General features: G+C 31.1%; 1 protein-coding gene and 1 pseudogene across 5 annotated transcripts in view; both read right to left on the bottom strand.

Moving 5' to 3' along the window:
* Positions 1-20525, bottom strand: part of Col11a1 (collagen type XI alpha 1 chain) — a 208070-nt gene that overhangs the window by 125162 nt on the left and 62383 nt on the right. For 3 of the 5 annotated variants that reach the window (XM_076863343.2, XM_076863345.2, XM_076863342.1), the window contains 7 exons: positions 12069-12197; positions 6669-6785; positions 5991-6083; positions 3624-3875; positions 2899-2961; positions 2214-2255; positions 1163-1225 (listed from right to left, as the gene is read on the bottom strand). In XM_076863343.2, the coding sequence (XP_076719458.1) occupies positions 1163-1225; positions 2214-2255; positions 2899-2961; positions 3624-3875; positions 5991-6083; positions 6669-6785; positions 12069-12197 (759 nt within the window). Of the gene's footprint in view, positions 1-1162; positions 1226-2213; positions 2256-2898; positions 2962-3623; positions 3876-5990; positions 6084-6268; positions 6407-6668; positions 6786-12068; positions 12198-20525 lie in introns of all 5 variants that reach the window. The other 2 variants (XM_076863348.1, XM_076863347.1) reach the window with 2 other exon arrangements.
* LOC143405390 (U4 spliceosomal RNA) lies at positions 9688-9765 on the bottom strand (annotated as a pseudogene).

The following is a 20525-nucleotide window of genomic DNA, read 5'->3' on the forward strand; positions in this document are numbered from 1 at the left end:
AGATAAAGAGTTCCTTTGTATTCTGGGGAGAATCAGTCTGAGGAAAATAAGTGAATAATGTTTGGATGTTACAAAATTTAAGTAAATGATAAAGTATTTATGTTTAAGTATTCTTTAATAGATACTTCAATATCATCAATTAATAGACTACTTAAATACATAGACTACTGAAATACATATTTAGTGGCTTAAGTATCATTTAAAAAGTGGTTACTTTATTAATATAGATGATCAATAATTAAACATAAGATTTATATGCTAAATTTAGTTATAGATAATTACCATTTTATTTTGAGTTCTTAATGATAAAATACATTCAGTCCTTGCATGGATGCATACATGGAAATTACTTATGACTATGATATCTCTGAACACAGATATGTATGCAAATGTAAAGAATATTAAATATATATATATATATATATATATGTATATATATATGTATTTGTATATTAGATGCAAGTTATATATCCATAAGATTGCAATAGAACAAGATTTATTTCTACATAGTCAAGTCATGTTTAGCAGAAAAGGGGGTAAATTCTAATACAATATATTTGTCTTCTTTAAATTGTACACATCTTTGACTCTCTATTGTTTTTAAAAGAACAAAAGAAAAAGAAAAGCACACACACACATATATATACACTACACAAAAACAGTGTCTACTCAAGAATGAGAAAAAGAAAAACAAGATAATGTACAAGAAGAGTCTGGACAGACAGTACAAATGATCTACTATGTAATAGAACCCAGAATTTGATTGATCTTCAGACTAGAATTCAAGTTGGTTACCTCTTTCTAACAGCATTCAAATAAATGCCTATGGCAATGTCTGCAATACAAAGTTGAAGAACTGAAACTAATGTAGAGAGCTCATGGAGATATGAGAATTGACTAAAAATAAAATCTGCTTACTAATGATACCAATTTTACCAGAAATAAACATTATTTAGCCTCACTCTTAAACAATAGTTTAAAAGGTTAATTAAACGTTACAGGACATTGAATTCTTAGACTTCTTACCCTCCCAACCCTCCTACCCTCAGGAAGAATAACATTTAGAAGTTAGAGAATTTAAACATTTTAATGTTAATGAATATATTTTAATTCCTTTAATCTGTGGTTATATCCTTTTTTAATGAGAGGACCCTTTACTTACCCTATCACCAGGGTCACCAGGAGGTCCAGAGGGGCCTTGTAGACCTGGAGGACCCATTAGACCCTACAAAGAAACAAACCATGGTCTGAGTCAAATTCCTGAGCCCTTACTATTCAGGAAAAGTCATCCTTCTAAATCAAAGAACAGCTCATTTATATTTCATAAATATCAACTTGTCTCCCAAACAATTGCCCTATTTAGGCTTCTGTGAAAAGACAACATATAGGAACAACTTTGTAGCTAGCACACTACTCCTCTATGAAGCAGCTCTTGGGTGGAGGCAAATGTCCCAAGGAAAACAGGAAAGGAAAACATGCCAATGTAAAGTCCCTGAGGTTGAAGTTGGTTCCCAGTTCTTCCTGAAGAAATGGCACACTCACAAAATTAGACCTCAAATATGTGATAGCTAAGTTGAAAATGTAGAAATCCCTTTTTACATTTAGCTTGTAGGCATTTTCATATTCTCTTTTGTAAATCTTTGAAAGCATAAGTATTTTATATTATTTTCAGTAAATGAGAATATAATTAATTCCACACACACACATTAAAAAAAAAAAAAAAGATTTGTTACAAGGTCTATTCAGTTCAACTACCTTAAAATAATGACACAATGAGTGATATCAGCCTTATAAGGAAATGACAATGGAATCTCATAATTATTCCTTCTAGAAGTACATATAAGACAGCTACAGTCTTCCTAGAATTCTCACCTATGCACTGAAATATAATTATATCTCCCTGATAAAAAGAATGACCTTTTCCTAAACTTTTATAATTTTCAGGTAAAAAGATGAAAATTGGTGACAAGATATAGAGACATGTAAGCAAAAAAATATTCAAAACAAAATTTAATTCAAGTGTTCTTTAGAGAATAACACTTGGATAGCTAAATCAGAAGGTAGTTCCAGTTCACCAGACCCTCCAAACAAATGTTTGCCCCTAGGATTCAATATTCAATTTAGTAAAAAAAAAAAATCTATTAATAAAATAGAAATCTTATATTCAATCATTGAAAAATCAAGAAAAAAATAATCATATGTCATTTACTTACCACAGGTCCTGCTGGCCCTGGTGGTCCTTCAACTAGCATACCCTGTAAAAAAAAATGATAGAAAATCTTTGATCAGGGAAGTGAAACCCCCAACCTCTTAACTAAGTGAATGTAAGACAACACTAAACCATTGACTTTTAAAAAGTGAATTCCCCATTCCTATTAAATAAAATCAATTACAAACACTTTTGCATAGGAAAAGAAAGAAAAGTAAATTTTCAAAAGAATATTCTTATATCATTGCATCACATATTTGGATCTGACAAAATAAGCTCTACGTCCAATAATATATTTCTAATATTGTCATTACAAAAATTAGAGGAAATAATCATAAGATTGGGAATCAGAAAAACTAAAGTCATGTTATAACTCAACCACCAAATCATTTGAAACCTCAGAAAAATCACTTAAACCCTTCAGATTTTGGTCTTCTTAGCTGTAAAATGAGAGAATATGAGTAGACAAATTCACCCACTTTCAAATTTTGAAATTTCATTTACATAATATTTTGGTTTATTGAAATTGCATTTGTTAGAAAAGGCTTACTGATGGACTTTTAGCAAATTATAACCATTTAGACATCAGGATTCTCAATGATAATATATGAACATATATAATAGTTTAAGATGATGGCGGTTCATACTATAAATTACAACAACTGCACCAACCTTTAAAATGTACTTACAGGTTCAACCACTGCTGGTTCTCCCTTTTGTCCTTTTTCTCCGTATGCACCATGGCCATTTATCTATTGAGTGAAAAATTTAAGACACCCAAAATGTCTTCATGTTAATGAAGCTTTTTCAGTTTTTTTAAAAAGGAATTCAATCACTTAGAGGCATTTAAGCCAACCTATTAAAATATGTGCTTTTTAAAACAGTGATTTATTAAAGTCTTCAATACTGCAAATAAACCTCAACACTAATTCTTAAAATGAGATTGAGCAATTGCTTTTTAAAACACAGTATAGAAAGAAAAAAAATCTGTAGTTTCAATTATAGTTCTAAGACACTAAGAAATGTCAGTACTTTAATATAAATATTATATTATTATATATATTATATAATTATTATATAATTATGTCTATTATATAATATATTACTAAAAATCAGAAATCAAACTTTCTAGTCTGAAAAGTAATTACTATATTTTAATCTTGTCAATGATGAGAAATTTTATGTACAATTTTATCAAACTATATTTTTAAAGAAGATTCCATTAGAGTGGCCTGAGATACAATTGCTGAAGATTCCCATTAAGAAGAATCTATCAAGGTGGCTTAAGAGTAGTAAGTATCCACAATTGATATATAAACTCAACCTGTACTTTGAACCAGAAAACACATTAAAATGAACATGAAAACACTCCAAAATAAGTCAAACAATGACAAAGAGCCTACTGCTGACTTACACTTGTTTCTGTGATATCAGTTTCTGCTGGTACACCTGGACCAAATTCTTCAATAGGGGGGCTTGTTGGTTTATCTTCATATTCTTTATATTCATAAAAATATTCGCCTAAATCTCCATCTACCAGAAGATCAGAGTCCCTGCCGTCTATTTCTTTGTTTTCATATAGTGTGTCCTCGAAATTTTTCCTCTGGGGATCATAATCCTCTCCAGTTATATATTCTTCTGTGAAAACGTCTTCAACAGGATTTGGCTATTAATTTAAGTTACAAGGAATTGGAGAACATAAAGTTTATTGTTAGTGAAGCAAGGTAAGCATTTGTAATTACAGCTTGATGGCAGACAATGAAAAGATTTTTATCACTGCTTAAGCAAGATTTGAAGGCTTGGAAAGGTAGCCTCTCAGTATAATTGAAAGAAATACATTTGTACATTGGTATGTACAAAGGCATATTGCTTTCAAAGCACTACTTTTCCCAATAACCTGCAAATATTCACATGGATCCACCATGTATATTTGCTTCCATTGAAAAAAAAATTGTGTTAGTCAAGTTGATATTTACTTTATAATTTAAGATTTGAACAATAAAACATTCATATAGCTAAAACTATGCTTAATTTTCAAAGCTCATAGGACATCATTATGAAATAAAATTGCTACAATAAGTCATATAAGCTTGATATTAAATCCCATGGTTAAAATATTAATGCCAATATAAATTGTGATTTATCATTGCAATAATTATGCAAAATTTTGTGTATGAAGAGAAATAGTAGTACACTAAACAGTTCATTAAAGTAAATAAAATGTAAATTATAGTCCTCAAAGTAAAAAAAAAAGTTATTGTATAATCTCATTTAGAGTAGAAATTAAACACTAAAAATCAATTTCATATCAATGATAGTTCCTCAGTGATACAGAAAATAAACTTTGTAGAATGTACTTTTTCTCATAAATAATGCTTTATATAGCATAAATGCAAATCATATATTTTATATGAATACTATGCCTTCTCATGATTCTGATGAAGTCCAAATATATAATTCATCTTGTGATATTTTCTCTTTTAAATAACTTATCTATGGTATAGTGAATGATATAATTAGAGTAATAGTAAATAAATTAATAGTATACAAAATCTTGTGAAAAATATATGGATAAGAGATTAATTTAGCAATTGTTATCAATAATAAAAATAGCCGATAATCAAAACATTTTTGTACTCTTCAATAAGTACATGCACTGTCTACAGAGGTTGTATGTTATCTAGGATCAGAACACAGAATATTGTATGTTCATAACCCTGGACTAAAGAGCTGGATGAATTTCAAGAAGGTAAAAAAGCATCTTCAATCAAAGCATCCTCTGCTGGAAAATGATGAAATGGAATTAGGTTAAACTTAAAATCCATTCACACCCTAAATATTTATTATTCAAAATTTTGTGTTTGAGGTAATATACTTTTGTCTCATAGGGACATGTTTTATATAAATTTCAAATAATTAAATTATTCACACATTCCTTATACTCATTTTTTTATAAAATTCAAAGGAATGTATGCCAGATATTTAACAAAGTTAAACTAAATTGTATACTGATTTTTTTTCATAATCAAAATGCAATTGCAATACGGAATTCGGGAAGACTGATTTATAACCTACCCAAATTTAAAACATTTTTTATAAAATCCTGGAATGATTAAGATATATCATTTAATCATAATTAATATCACAATCTCAAGAAATTTGAAAATACAAATATCTATTAAAATCCACTAAGACTACATTTTTTCAAAATGCTTCCTGTCATTAAAATTCATGATTATGAGGCCAGGTTCAGGAGGCTGAAGTAGGAGAATTGTGAGTTCAAAACTAGCCTCCACAAAAGAGAGGCACTAAGCAACTGGTGAGACCCTGTGTCTAAATAAAACACAAAATAGGGGTGAGTATATGACTCAGTGGTTGAAAAAAAATCATGATTATTGGTCAGATGAAATAAAATTCCAATTGCATCAAGTGATGATACAATTTTCATTTCTACAGAAAGATCATGCTGTGACTAGTCTTTGTCACAACATGTTGAGAAGCTTGCTCAACACTAGAAACAATCAAGATCATAGCAGCCAATTCAGTTTGACCATTTTAGCATTTGCATGAAGCAAAGAATCATGCAAAACCTGAATTGACAATGACTTCAAATGATCGGATTTTATTAATGTAAATCAATGCTATTGCTTCTGTTGCCTTAGTAAAAGAATAAAAACTTGGAATATTCAGAGATTATGGATTCTCCCAGAGCAAAGTATATAAAAATATATAACACATTTTAGCTGTTGGCTTGTGATTTAATGCTGTCTGTGTGTATTACCTCATTAGTTCCAGATACACGTCTAGGAGCTTCTGTCTGGTAACTTTCCATTGTTCCATAATTATATTCTTGAAAATCATCAATAACATTTGCCTAAAAAATTCAAAAGAAAAAGGATGAGTAAATGTAAAATCATCTCAAGTATGTAAAAATCGTGATTTAATTGGGGTACAGTATTAGCCAAATGAGTATTTATCTAGTTGGGTTAAGACTATGACTCATGATCAGAGATCTTCCAGCTTATCTAGGAGAGATCTTGATTGCTTTTTCTTTGCTACCTTTACCCCTAGTTTGGCTTTTGCTGCTGCTTGATAACTTTTCTTCTTCTTGGTTTTGGGGGGTGTAAACTTTTTGAGTTTTTCCTTTGAGTTAGTGGCCACTGTCCTCATCTTCATTTTGAAATTGGATTTCTTTTTCTGTAAAAATGTGATGAAAGATGGAATGGAAACATAAATAAAGTGAGACGGGGAAATAAAAGGTGTGGATGAAAGAAAGAATAAGCAAAAGCCACACGGGCAGCACCCCTGCAGGACAACGACTGTCGAATAAAATCTGTTATTATTCCACAGAAAATAGGTGAATAAAAGGTCCATGGTAAGTCTGAGAAACAGCTGACATAAGCAACCAGAGGATGACGAAGAGCAGACACCACATACACAGACGCCTCTTTGTTTTTACCTCTGTTTGTGCTATTGTCTCCTCAGTTACAGTGGGGCTCTCTGTTACACTTCCAGCCTCCTTATACTCTGTCTCCCCGTACTCATACTCATATTCCATTATATCCTCAGGTGCATACTACATTGCAAAGGAAAAAAATAGCAGGCAATTTTGTTAGTTGCAAGTAATACTAACAAAGCGGGAATCATCTTCTTAACTTTTACTTAGAGTAAATGTTAAGAAACAGGGAAACACTGTTACTTAAAAGTAATTTTGTTTCACATGGAAGTATTATTATACATCTTAAACACGTATGATAACAGGAGAGATAAAGCAGGGTTTGTAAGAGCAGAATCCTGGTTAGGATTATGGGAAAACTAAAAGTTTTGAATAATTCAAACTTTTAATTATTGAGTATGAATCCAAACATAGCATTTATGTTCTTGGATATACCTGTGAATTATTTAGGTTAGTTTTGATTTGTAAAAATTGTTATACAAGGTTCCAGTATGAGAATTCCACAATAATTGATAGGTAATTTTTTAAAAACAAAATACTTAAAAAAATATGAGTAGTCTTCCCGAGTATGAAAGGACTTTCAAATCTATTATAAGATGGGGAAGGAAGAAGGAAAAGGAATCAAGGGACATGAGATAAATCTATATTATTTTCAGAAGACTGTAATCAATGAAATAATGAATTCTACAATTTATTTGGAAATCTCTAACTTCATAGACTTAACTAAAATCAAAGCATTTATAAAGTATTACAAGTTTTGGAATTAGATATGTTTATGATTAATACATTATTTCAATCTCTGAAATTACTGCTTTCTTTAGCTATCGAAAAAAGAGAATAATATTTAAGTCAATAAATTGAAATTGAAAAATTGCATTTTGTTCCACATTATTCTTTTTTAAAGAATTTTATTGGAGAGGGATCATTTTTTAATAGAGGGAGATGAAATAAAACCATATAGTGATGGTGTGAAAAATAATGTATTCATTTCCAAAACTAAAATTAAAATTTTTTATCAAGAATATAGATAGTAGGAATCAATATTTTCTCATCAAAATAACTACAAATACATTAATCATATACTGCATAAAAATTAAGCAGGAAACTCAATGATCTAAAATTCTAAAGCATGTACACAGGAATACAAAAGGACACTTACATGTAATTCCCTAAGTACTATATTTGGTAAAATTCTAGTTATGACCCAATTTGACATCTCAACCAAATCTGCCAACAAAATAATGATTGACTAAAAATTTGAGAAAATTGTGATCAGAGTGCCCTCCAATAAGCTCTGTTTGACATAGCTACACAAATGAGTGCAAATTTTACACATATACAAAGAGACACAACGAAAGTGAGCCCATGTCAGTTTTGTACATTCAGTCGTTAATGAAATACCCTCACTAGAGAAACTTTTCTAGGTCCTTCGGCTACAGGTCATATTGAAATATAAACAGGTGTTCCTTTTGTATTTTTTATGACTGTCAAAATTCTTATTTGATAAAATAAATAAAAAGATTTTCAATTTTACCCCTGTAATAACAGCTTCATTTTCAATGAATTCAATAAATGTCATTCTTATAAGAATTTACATAAAATTAGGTAACTAGGAAAATGAATGTGGATCACATTTTAAATATCCTTGGTTTTTCATACTTTTGCAAGTAAAGTAAAATGCCAACTATTTCTAGAAAATTTTCTGTAAGCATTATTAGTAACCTTATTAACTAAAGCAATTAAGTACTAAATTTAGTTACATATTAAGTAGACATAATGGAGATTGAATATTATCTAATGAGTAGTTTGCTACAGCTATAGTCACTTGTGTTAAAGTAAGAAATATTGAATATCTTTACTGATCACCAACTGAAAATAAAATATGGGAAAACTAAATATTTGCTAATCTATTTTATGCTTTAGAATTTTAAAATTAAACAAACTTTTCTGAATGACATACATCTATAATGAAGTGAAAAAACCAAAATCAGTAAAGATCTAAGACCCAATTTCAAACATGGGCAATTTAAACGCATTTTAAACTGAGGTCTGCTATTCAGCGATATATATTTAAACCTCCACCAAATAACCAATTGATTTTATGTGATGTTTCTCTCTTGTAAGAAGAAATTTCTGCTAACCTTTCTAATCACTCCTCAGTTTGAACACCTTCTAGAGGAAGAACTCTCAGAATGGTTTTGAATAATGGAGGAAATAACATGTTCACTTCTTCAGATTTAAAGCACATTTTAGTTAGTGGCTTCGGGCACTTCTGGTATGCATGAAGCCTTATTGCCTATTTTTGTGCGCACGTTAGAGGATATGTTGGAGATAGGTAGAAGAAAAAACTGGTTGTCGTAAACAGAGGAATATGTGCAAAAAGATGTACAGAGATGGGATGATTTCAACCTTGATTTGTTCATAGGTCAGCAGAAATTAGAATATGTGATGAGAAAGACTCCTTTTCTGAAAATGTTAAATTCTGTCCTTCACTTAGTTTGGTAGAAAAATAGTGCTCTGAGTAAAAACCTGTGCATTTATTGAAACTAGTATGTATAATAAATATTCAGTGAAAAGATGATTTAGGTAATATATTTTGGAAAGCCATTTTATTATGTAAATTTCTTTATAAAGGGTGGTCTTTATTTCGCTTCATTTTTCTTTTTCATCTTTTAAAAAAGAGTATCACTCTTGCTTTTTACATAGAAGGCATTCTATGGTGTGTCATACATTAAGAAGATATCAGTCGGGCATGGTGGTGCACACCTGTAATCTCAGCAACTCAGGAGGCTGAGGTGGGAAGTGCAGGAGTTCAAAGCCAGCCTCAGCAAAACGAGGTGCTAAGCAACTCAGTGAGACCCTGTCTCTAAATAACATACAAAATAGGGGCTGGGGATGTGGCTCAATGGCTGAATGCCCCTAAGTTCAATCCCTAGTAACCCCCCAAAAGAAGAAATCATATATAAATCTGATATCCAATGTCTTATAATCAAAAAGATAACTTAACCTGATAAGAATATCACAAACTATAATTTTCAATTAGCAATAATCGTGCCTCAGATAAACCTCATTGGCTATGATACTGCCACTGAATAAATAATTTTTATATTAGTTGCTTTTATATTTAAATGGCATTTAAATTTTAATATTAGTTGATTTTTTATTTAAATGGCCTCATGTAGGTTCAAATATAATTAAGTTTGATGATATTACTAAACTGAACTCTATCTACACTGTATATTTCTTTGTAATCACAATATGATGTGCTGAGCACGCAAACAATTAAATTTTAAGAATATTATTTAGAGATACTAATTAGAAAAAACAAGATGGAAAAAGCAGACGGGTTAGTTTCCAAAATAAATTGTCATATTTATTAATCCAAATAGAATAATATATATGCAATTTCACAAAGTTATTAATGGAATATTAAATAACACAAATTACAATATGTATTACTCATGCTTCATAGTGCACTTTATGTTCTCCATTTACTGACAAATAATATTTTGCAAAGTCATTTTTCTTAGGTAGAATACCTAAGAATCAGTCATTGTAATATTGTCATATTGTAATATAATGACATAATAATAGATACACTTCAAAATAAATATAAAGACTCCTTACTAATTTGATTTTACTAGTTTTTGTAATACTAGTATAGAATGATTATCTTATTATCAAAGTATCAATGTTAATATAGCATTACAGAAAAAAAAAGTGAAAGTTGATTTGTAATTACATTCTTGTAATTACAATGATTCAGGAGTCTCAAACAGGAGAATTGAAAATTGGAGGCCAGCCTGGGCAAGTTAGGGAGACCACGTTTCAATATAAAAAAAAATTAAAAGGGCTAGGGATGTAAAACAGTAGTAAAAGACCCTTGGGTTCAATCCCCAGTGCCAATATAAAAAATAAATGAATAAATGTTTTCATTTTGTTATAATCCATATAAAAACTGGTAATAAAAGTTGTTTATTCCTGTCTTGTTCAACCAGATTTTCTTGCAGTTTCTATTATAGCTATGTGTCATGTTTCTCACCAAATGCTTCCAGTAAAAAGTAAGTTTGACATCTCAACAGCATAGAAAATATGCATTTCAACAACTAAAATAGAAAAAGGCAGGATCACTTCTCAATGAACTTAAGAAGATTGATTACAATTATCCTCACGTAAATTGACTCAACTTACCTGACATAATAGCAATAAAACATGGGAGCAAAACACCTGAAGGTAATATATTAAAAACGCATACCTTCCTTCTTCCAAAAATCAGAGCCATATCTCTTGCTAAAAAGAGTAAGACTTATCCTTCTTAAGAAAGAAGCATAAAATAAATCTTATCATTCTTGAACATATACAATAAATACTACAAATGTTAATATTAAATCATCACATAATCTGTCAGATACAAAAGCATAAACCTAAAGGGTATTTCACCCATCACGTTGGACTTGACAGGAAATATATTTAGTGAATCATAAGGCATTTAAAAACTATGAAAAGAAAAACAAACAAAATATCCAGTAATTTTTCTTTTTTCTCTCAGATTTGTTAAGAATACCCTTTTTGAAACAAAAAAACACTCATATTAAGTCATGGAAAAATTAGGGTAACAGATTCACTATCATTCCTTAAAAATAAACAAGTGTTGGAAAAACACATATTAAAGAGATTTTATTGTAAAATCTAACCTAAATTCACTTCAACAGTAGCAATAAATCAAAATATCTTAACCTTTTCTAACTAGTTAAAAAAATCAAAATATACTTACAGTATATTTAAAAGGTTAAAAAAAAACTATTGAGTTAAAATAAGAATAGTTTTGTTGTTCTAAGACTTTCCCCCTTCTCAAATTAATAATTCTTATAAAAATATACTAAAAACAGTTCTAATTCCAATAAAAACATACATTCCTTACTTTGGGTCTTTTTTTTAAATTCCCTGTGTGAAAATGGGGTGAGGGGGAAGAACTACCTAATTATTCAACAAAGCCTAAAAACTTTAAAATAGTTCTTAGGCCATTTTCCCATCTGCACTGTCAAAGGCCTGAGGAATGTCAAGTATACTACAAGACATACTACCTTTATCTTGAAGCTGTGTTAATTATTTAATGCTAAAGAGCAAAAATGAGCTATTAGAAATCATACTCTAAAATGGAATACACTCATATATGCAATGTACAAGTGAAATAACTCTAGTTCTAATAAAATTAAGGAACAAAATGCATAAGGAAGGGAAAATTACCAAGTATCATTAAGTCACTTCTTCTTATACATATTACAAAACTATTGAGTATAATGTAAAATATAATTAAAATTAAATACGTAAGTAAAGTCCCCAAACTGAAGATGCCATGCATATCGGGGAAATGAGAGGACCTGGTGATCTTGTACTCCTCACCTCATCTACCTGAGGTTCCTGAGCCTGAGCAGCCTTGGGTGCTGAAGAGTCACAGTCTGGACTATAATGCTCACAGTAGTCATATGCTGCCTTGGGATCACCTGTGATTAAAAACTGCTGGATGTCCCCCTACAAAGAAACAGACATGGATATGGTCAGTAAATCGTAGTACACACATCGAGAGCAAGATTTCTCTAAGATGATCTGTACTTTATTTGTAAATAACTGAAGTAGAAAATCACTTTTATTTCAATGTGAAGAATTATAGGACTGAGAGAGAAACATATTTAACAAACTAGTTATAAATATTAAGGTGTTGTCCCCTTTTTTCTGGTTCAGAATATCTATAGTAATTCACTAATTTGTTAAAATTCTATTCACTGCATTCATGGTTAACTCTTTAAAGAACAAAGAAAATATCAGTAAAAGTGAATGTAATTCAATAATAAAAGCCACAAAAACTAAATTAGTACATATTGAATTGTTATTGATAGACAAACTTATATGAGACTTTTTAAGTAAAAATATAAATCCGACAATTGTGTTGGGCTACCAAAAGAAATTCTTACAAAAATGGATAAGAAATGTAGATATCAGAAAAACCCAAGGTTTAAAAACAAAAGCATAGGTTTGGCACATTTGGAGTACACATGGAGTATCTATTCATACTTAAAAGTTATATCAGAAATCTGTGTGTTTTCATACATGACAAATACTAGAAATATTTAATAACAGGATTTTCTACAGAATTTTTATTTTAGCAGTTCTTGGAGACTGTGAGTAAAGGAAAGATTTAAATATTGGGCTCTTGAAGCTATCTGAGTATTTTCACAGGGGTCTAATGTACTATGATATAAACCTAGTTTGATATAAACCTGTGGATAAGGATCAAATTAATTTCAGAATTATACTCAGGCCCAGAAGAGATTCAAATGTCCCTTTAGGTTTGAGCACAAAGTCTGATTTATAGATCTCCTGATTCCAGTTTTAATAATTTCAAAATATTTGAGCATTCCCTACATTCTTATCAACTGGAGTTATTTAGAACCTGATGAAAAATATGAATCTTAAATTACAAAAGACAAAAACTGAGGACTTGGAGAGAATTTATAGCACTTTTATATTGCAATATTCACTTACACATACACAAATGTTCATGAAAAAAGTATTCTACACAACATAGTGGACATAGTATTATGGACACAGAAACATAAATTTGATGCAATTTCTTCTTAACATACTGATTTCATTTCATTTGTGGAAATATACCCAGTAGTAGGATTGCTGGCTCATATGGTAGTTATACTTTTAAATTTTTTGAGGAACCTCCATTAATGTTTTCCATAACAGTTTTACTATTTTACATTCCGACCAGTACTACATAAGTGTTTCACTTTCTCTATATTCCTACCACCCTGTGTTACTTTCTATTTAAAAACTGCCATTCTCATTGGGGTTAGATGATATTTCACTGTGGTTTTGATTCACATTTCTCTGATGATCAGTAATGGCATAATTTTTTAAAAATACACTCATTAGTCTTTTATATGTCTTCTTTAAGAAATGTCTATTCAGATATTTGGCCCGTTTCGTAACCCATTCATTTTTATTTTTGCTATTGAGTTATTTGTATTCTTTATATATTCAGGATACTAGCCCCTTTTAAGATGCATAGTTTGCATACATTTTCACCCATTCTCTAGGTTGTCTTTTCACTTGGTGGACTATTGCCTTTGTTATGCAGAAACTTTTTAAGTTCAATGGAATCATGTTTGTTGGTTTTTGCTTTTTTGTTGTTGATGCTATTGAGATTTTATCCCCAAAATTCTTTCCAGACCTATATCAGAAAGCATTTTCTTCTAGTACTTCCAATGCTTTGAGATTTATATTTAAGTATTTCATTTGGAGTTGATTTTTGTGAGTGGTGAAAGACAGAAGTCTAGTTTCATTTTTCTGAGTATGGACATCCAGTTTCCCAGCATGATTTATTGAAGAGACTGTGCTTTCCTCAATATGTGTTATTGATTCCTTTGTAGAACACTGACTGTAAATGTGTGGTTTTATATCTTGGTTTTCTATTCTGTTCCTTTGGCCTACATGTCTGTTTTTAGGCTAGTACCATGGTCTTTATTTTGAAGTGCATATTGAAGTCAGGTAGTATGGTGATGCTTATAGCATTGTTCTTTGGGTATAAGATTGCTTTTAATATGTTTTCCACCACTTTTTGCCCTCAGTGGTATCTGGTGAGAATCAGCTACTAATCTTAATGAGAATCCCATATATATTATCATCACTCCATGCTTGAACTTTGAAAGTTCTCCTTTTGTCTTTATTGAGTGACTGGTTTTGAAGTGTTTAGTTGTGGATTTCTACAAGTTTATCACACTTGGGGTTTGTTAGGAGTCTTAGATGTGAAGATTAACATGTTTCATCAATTCTGAGAAATTATCAGCTATCACTTCATTGAATATGCCTTTTTATAATTTATTTTAATAATGCATTTTGATTCATTGTACACACTGTAGCACAACTTTTCATTTCTCTGGTTGTACACGATTATAGCATCACACCCTATGCGAACTCCTACATCTACCTAGGGGAATGATCTCCATCTCGTTCCACCATTTTTCCTGTACCTCTGCACCCTCTCCACTCACCCTTCCCTATGCCCAATCAAAGTTCCTCCATTATTCCCATGCCTCCACCTCACTCCCTATTTTGGGTCAGCATCCACTTATCAGAGAGAATAATCAGCCTTTATGTTTTGGGGATTGGCTTACTTCATTTAGCATGATATTCTCCAACTCCATCCATTTATTGCAAATGCCATGATTTTATTCTCTTTTAATGCTGAATAATATTCCATTGTGTATATATACCAAGGTTTCTCTATCCATTCATCTACTGATGAGCATCTAGGTTGGTTCCACAGTTTAGCTATTATGAATTGTACTGCATTAAACATTCATGTGGCTCTGTCCCTGTATTATGCTGTTTGGTCTCAAGGAGTGGGATAGCTGGGTCGAATGGTGGTTCCATTCCAAGTTTTTCAAGGAATTTCCATATTGCTTTCCAGATTGGTTGCCCAATTTGCAGTTCCACCAGCAATGTATGAGTGTGCTTTTTTGCCCACATCCTTACCAACATTTATTTTTGTCTGTATTCTTGATAACTGCCATTCTGACTGGCTTAAGATGAAATCTTAGAGTAGTTTTGATTTATATTTCTCTAATTCCTAGAGATGTTGAACATTTTTTCATATTTTTGTTGATCAAATGTGTATCTTCTTCTGAGAAGTGTCTGTTCAGATCCTTAGTCCATTTATTGATTGCTTGATTTTTTGGTGTTAAGATTTTTGAGTTTTTTATATATCCTGGAGATTAGCACTCTGACGTGTGTGTGGCAAAAATTTGATCCCAAAACATAAGCTCTCTGTTCATCTCATTGATTGCTCATTGCATGGAGTTCATTCATTGAATATGCCTTTGATCCCTTCCTCTGCTCTTTCTAGGGCTTCTACCATGTCTATTTTGGTATCTCACAGGTCTCTGACTCTGTCTATGTCTTTGTCATGATTTTCGTTTAATTTTCTTATACTAGATAATTCTCTGTTGTTTTATCTTCAGGTTCACTGATTCTTCTGCCAGTTCAAGTATTCCATTGAACTTCTCCAGTCATTTTTAAATTGGAGTTATTACACTTTCAACTCTGCAATTTCTGTTTAGTACATGTAAAAAATAATATCAATCTTTATGGCTGTTCTTTTTTTTGGTAAAACATTATTATCTTACATTAAGTTATTTAGTCAAGGTTTCTTTTAATTTTTGAATGTATACATAATGTTGATTTAATGTCTTTGTTGTGAAAGTTCAGTATTTGTGGTTCTTCAAGGACAGTTCCTAATATTTGTTTTCCTTTGCATCGTACATAATTTACAGTTTCTTTGCCTTTCTCATAATTTTGAAAATTTGTTGTTGTTGTTGCTGTTGTTGTATGTTTAAAAACGTAACTCTGGAAATCAGATTTTGTGCTCTCATATCCTGAGCCCATTGTGGTTTCTATTTATAGTTGTTGTTGATTATAAGTCTGTATTCTTAGTTTCCTTGACTACTAGAGTCACTACTTAATTAGGCTATGATCAGCTAATGATTGGCCAGATATTTTCCTAAATACTTTAAATCTATAATATCACAGGAGGGTGATATTCTGGGAACTGGAGAACCCTTTACACATGCTAAAAATTTACAACTGTGCCTTAGACCTCACTTATTCAAGTGCCCTTTTGAGGGCAGCAACATGAGATATTAGGACCTCTTTAAGTCTTTCCTGGACATGTATACAGGTCTTCTAGATAACCGGAAGAATGATGGAGCTTTCCAGAGTCCTTTATGGATTTCTCATTTCCAACTATTTTCTTTTAGTGTTTTCCTCCTCCCGTTTTTTTTTTACTCCATCTTTTGACCTTTATATCAATGTTGCCAACTACTTGCTAAATATCATCTACAATGTTTCATTATCAATAGAAAATGTAGCAAAATTAAAAAGTGAAAAACATATCCACCAAAAATATCACTGACATGAAATATTATAATGTTTAAACATTCTTTTGATAAATCTTGTTAAACTTAGAAATTTCTCCACTGATCTCTCAGATTTTTAAATTTTATTAAAATTATTTAGTCATTTCATTCAATTATAATTAATTCATTTGTCCCCTCAAAGTGTTTTAAAATTACATATAACATGGAAGCATAGTCATATAATACCTAAATAAGAAAACACTTTAATTTCCAGTATAACATGAAATAAAGCTAAAGCAGCAAATATCCATACAGTAAACCACATGGTTTATAATGGTTATACTAGTAGCATTTCCATCAGAAAATATTTTCATATTTCATCAGCAATATAGATGATTATTCAAATAGGACTGTTTCTGGGATTTTTTTTTGACTTTTTAAAATCAATATATCGGGGAATATAACATTAACAATGCCTGTTGATTCTAGACAGGTTCAAAACAATAGAATACAAGGTCTTAAAATGTCAATAGCATTTTCAAACACCAACTGATCAACTTAAAACATACAGATACACCTGTATTGTTATGAATGGACAATTACAAATAATAAAGAGAAATATGAATACATAGCTCTCCATTGTGCTGTTTAAGAAAATAATAATGAGGGGGCTGGTAGAATGCTTGCCTGATATGGTTGAGACCCTGGGTTCTATCCCCAGCATCACAAAAGTTAAAAAGAAAGAAGTTAACAAAAAGACATCATTAAGTACATTGAGTATGTTACTGAGAAAGGACATCACTGGTGGTATCAATTAGAAACTCAATTTCCTAAACTTTCCCCAGCTTTGTCATTAACTGCTTTGTGAGGCTTCATCTAGTTAAAATGAATGCACTGGAAGATCATATCTAAGGTCCTCTCAGTGCTAAAAATTCTAGAATTACATACCTAATGACATAGGAAATATGATGAACAAGGTAAAGCTATTGCTGAAACAGAAGCAAAACATTGCTTATTTTATATAGAGATTGCATTTCTTAAAAGGTGTAGAGGAATATTGTTTTCCTAACTATTTACTATTCTACTTAAGGTATCTGACTTCATTGAGTGGAATGCTGCCAACTTTTCCACTATAAAATCTTATTTCAGGTGTTTCATAGTTAGTCATAAAATATAGGAGTGGAAAGGAATTGGAAAATTCAGTAAAAAAAAAAAAAAAAAATGAACACCACTCTTTTCCCAGAAGATAGTTTACAGTGTTTTATATTAATCTATCATTGATGAAATGTTGTGAGAAAGTCTATAAATAAACAAGAATGCTCTGACAGGTTGAATGAACTGTAAATATTTAGATTCGATAGTGGTTTGAAAACTTCACAACTAGAAAAGAGTGAAGTTACCAAGTAAAACTGGCAACTACAGCATGAAAGCTTGGAAAAGGCATTCTCATTCTCTAATGATCTGCAAAGCCAAAATGAAGGTAGAGTCAATAACATTCCTCATAATTTACAGCTATGTCTAACTACAGTGTTTTCCTATGGACAGTAAAGATCAACAAGAGGAAAGTAAAGAGAATGTGAGAAAACAAAATAGAAACCAACCGTGTAAACAGATGAGGTTCTTCTGAATGTCATATCATTGCGAAAACATCTCATCACATTTTCTATCAATGCCAGTGACATAAATAATAGCATATATTTCTTTCAAAACCAAATAATATTGTATACATGTTAACAGGTCTTTATTTAGTTATTCATTTAGTTTTTCGTTTATTTTACTTTTATTTATTTTACATAAACATTTAAATAGTCTCTGTAGGGCTGGGGATGTGGCTCAAGCGGTAGCGCGCTCGCCTGGCATGCGTGCGGCCCGGGTTTGATCCTCAGCACCACATACAAAACAAAGATGTTGTGTCTGCCGAAAACTAAAAAATAAATAGTAAAAAATTCTCTCTCTCTCTCTCTCTCTCTCTCTCTCTCTCTCTCTCTCTCTCTAAAAAAAAAAAAAATAGATAGTCTCTGTAATGCCTAACTACTTCTATTTTGAATAATACAAAGGTAATACTCTATAAAATACACAAGATAAAAAAATTCAGATTTTCTGTGTATGTAAAAAATATGTTTATTAAGATGTATTACATAAAACTGGTCTAATATGTGCCAATGTTAAAAATTTTAATCTTCACATTCGACTCCTCATCTTGCGTGGAACCAACTAGTGCTAGTTTGACATCAGTTCTAGACTGAACATCCACTGAATTGCACAGCACAACAGTTGACTCTCCACAAAAATCAGTGGAAAACCAGGCTCTGATAAACTGTCATATTCAGTTACATCTAATAGAATAATCTGACATGTAGATAGATTATATACTTTGAACATAATAGGATCACAAAAAAGGCAAAGGAAATTAACATACAGCCACATAGCTAATGCACGTGTTGGATCAATGGCAAACTATAACTGAAAAATTTGGCCTCTCTTGAATGTCAAGCTAGCAAATAGTGATTGTTTTTCCATAAGACTTTCATTTCCACTCTGAACATTGGAAGATGTAACCTTTTAATATTAATTATGGATACCTCTTATATTCTAAGAGATCAACTTACTTTTGGTAAGATTATGAAGACTCCAAATAACTACTATGTATACCAATGAATTTTAGAAATGTTGAGAATTAAATGTTATACCACCCACCCCCCTTAATAGTGGAGTTAATCACACAGTTGTAATTTTGTTCTATACAGTGATCTACCTTCTAAATTATCTAGCTTCTAAATTTTGTGTCTCAATTAACTTGCAACCCATAGGTATCTAAATGAGAATAAACACTTATGAAATAATTATTTAAAATATCTTGATGGATTATTTGCAAATAACTAGAAGGAGGAGTGGGAAAGGGAAATAGCATTAAGCAGAATAAGCATTTTAATCTATTGAGGCATCAAACTGAATGCCAAATTCAGAGAAGAGTATATTGTTCTGCAAAACTGGAAAGAAGGACCTATTAATGGTGATGATGGGGACTGAAGTAGGAAGTAAAAGGAATAAAGCCATAAATTTAGAAAAATTCTAAGCAAGGAAACAATTTCAGGGAAATCTTACCAATTAACTGAATCCTGAAAGTTATGGAATGTCATTCAAAGGCTTTGAACAATGGTATGAATTGATCAATGTATTTTAACAAAATTACTTTGACCAAAAAAAAAAAAAAAAAAGAGGAAGAGGATTTGGAAGCAGACAGTATGGAATCAGTCAGAAATATTATTCAATAACTCTTAGAACTAAAACCAAGTCAAGCAGTGGCAAGAATGAAGCAGATAAGGGTACATATAGTGGAGTGGAGATAATATGAAGAAATATCTGAGATTTGGAGACTGTATGCTGATGATGGAGTGAGATACAGATTGCAAGGATAAATGCAGGAATGTTATTGAGGGGTGTAGGGAAATTCTGTAGCTCTTGAATGAGTAATGGTACACTACCAAAAACAGTTACTAAATAAGAAACATAACAGGACCAGAAATGTAGTTCAGTGATAGGGAACTTGCCTAGTACACACTAAGCCCTGGATTTAATCCCTAGCAACACAAGCAAAAAAAAAAGAAAGAAAGAAAGAAAGAAAGATACATGGTAAAAGGAAAAGATTTGGGAGTCAACCATGTTAAGTGTAAGAAGCAGAATAACAATTCAATGTCATTTATGAAATAAGTTCAGTTTTGTTAGAAAACAGCCTTCATCCATGTTCTTCCTCTACTTACAGATTGTCAGATAATATTAAAGCCAGGTTAAATTACAAGAATCAGTAAGAATCAGCAGAAACTTTCCCTTTACTCTGACAGCCACACCTCTTTCTGTAGCAATTTAACTTTCTGCATAGATAATGAAGGAAGGGACAAGATGAACTTGCCTAGACTGTGCACTGGAACTAATACAG

Source organism: Callospermophilus lateralis, chromosome 7, assembly GCF_048772815.1.
Source record: "Callospermophilus lateralis isolate mCalLat2 chromosome 7, mCalLat2.hap1, whole genome shotgun sequence".
Lineage (NCBI taxonomy): Eukaryota > Metazoa > Chordata > Mammalia > Rodentia > Sciuridae > Callospermophilus > Callospermophilus lateralis.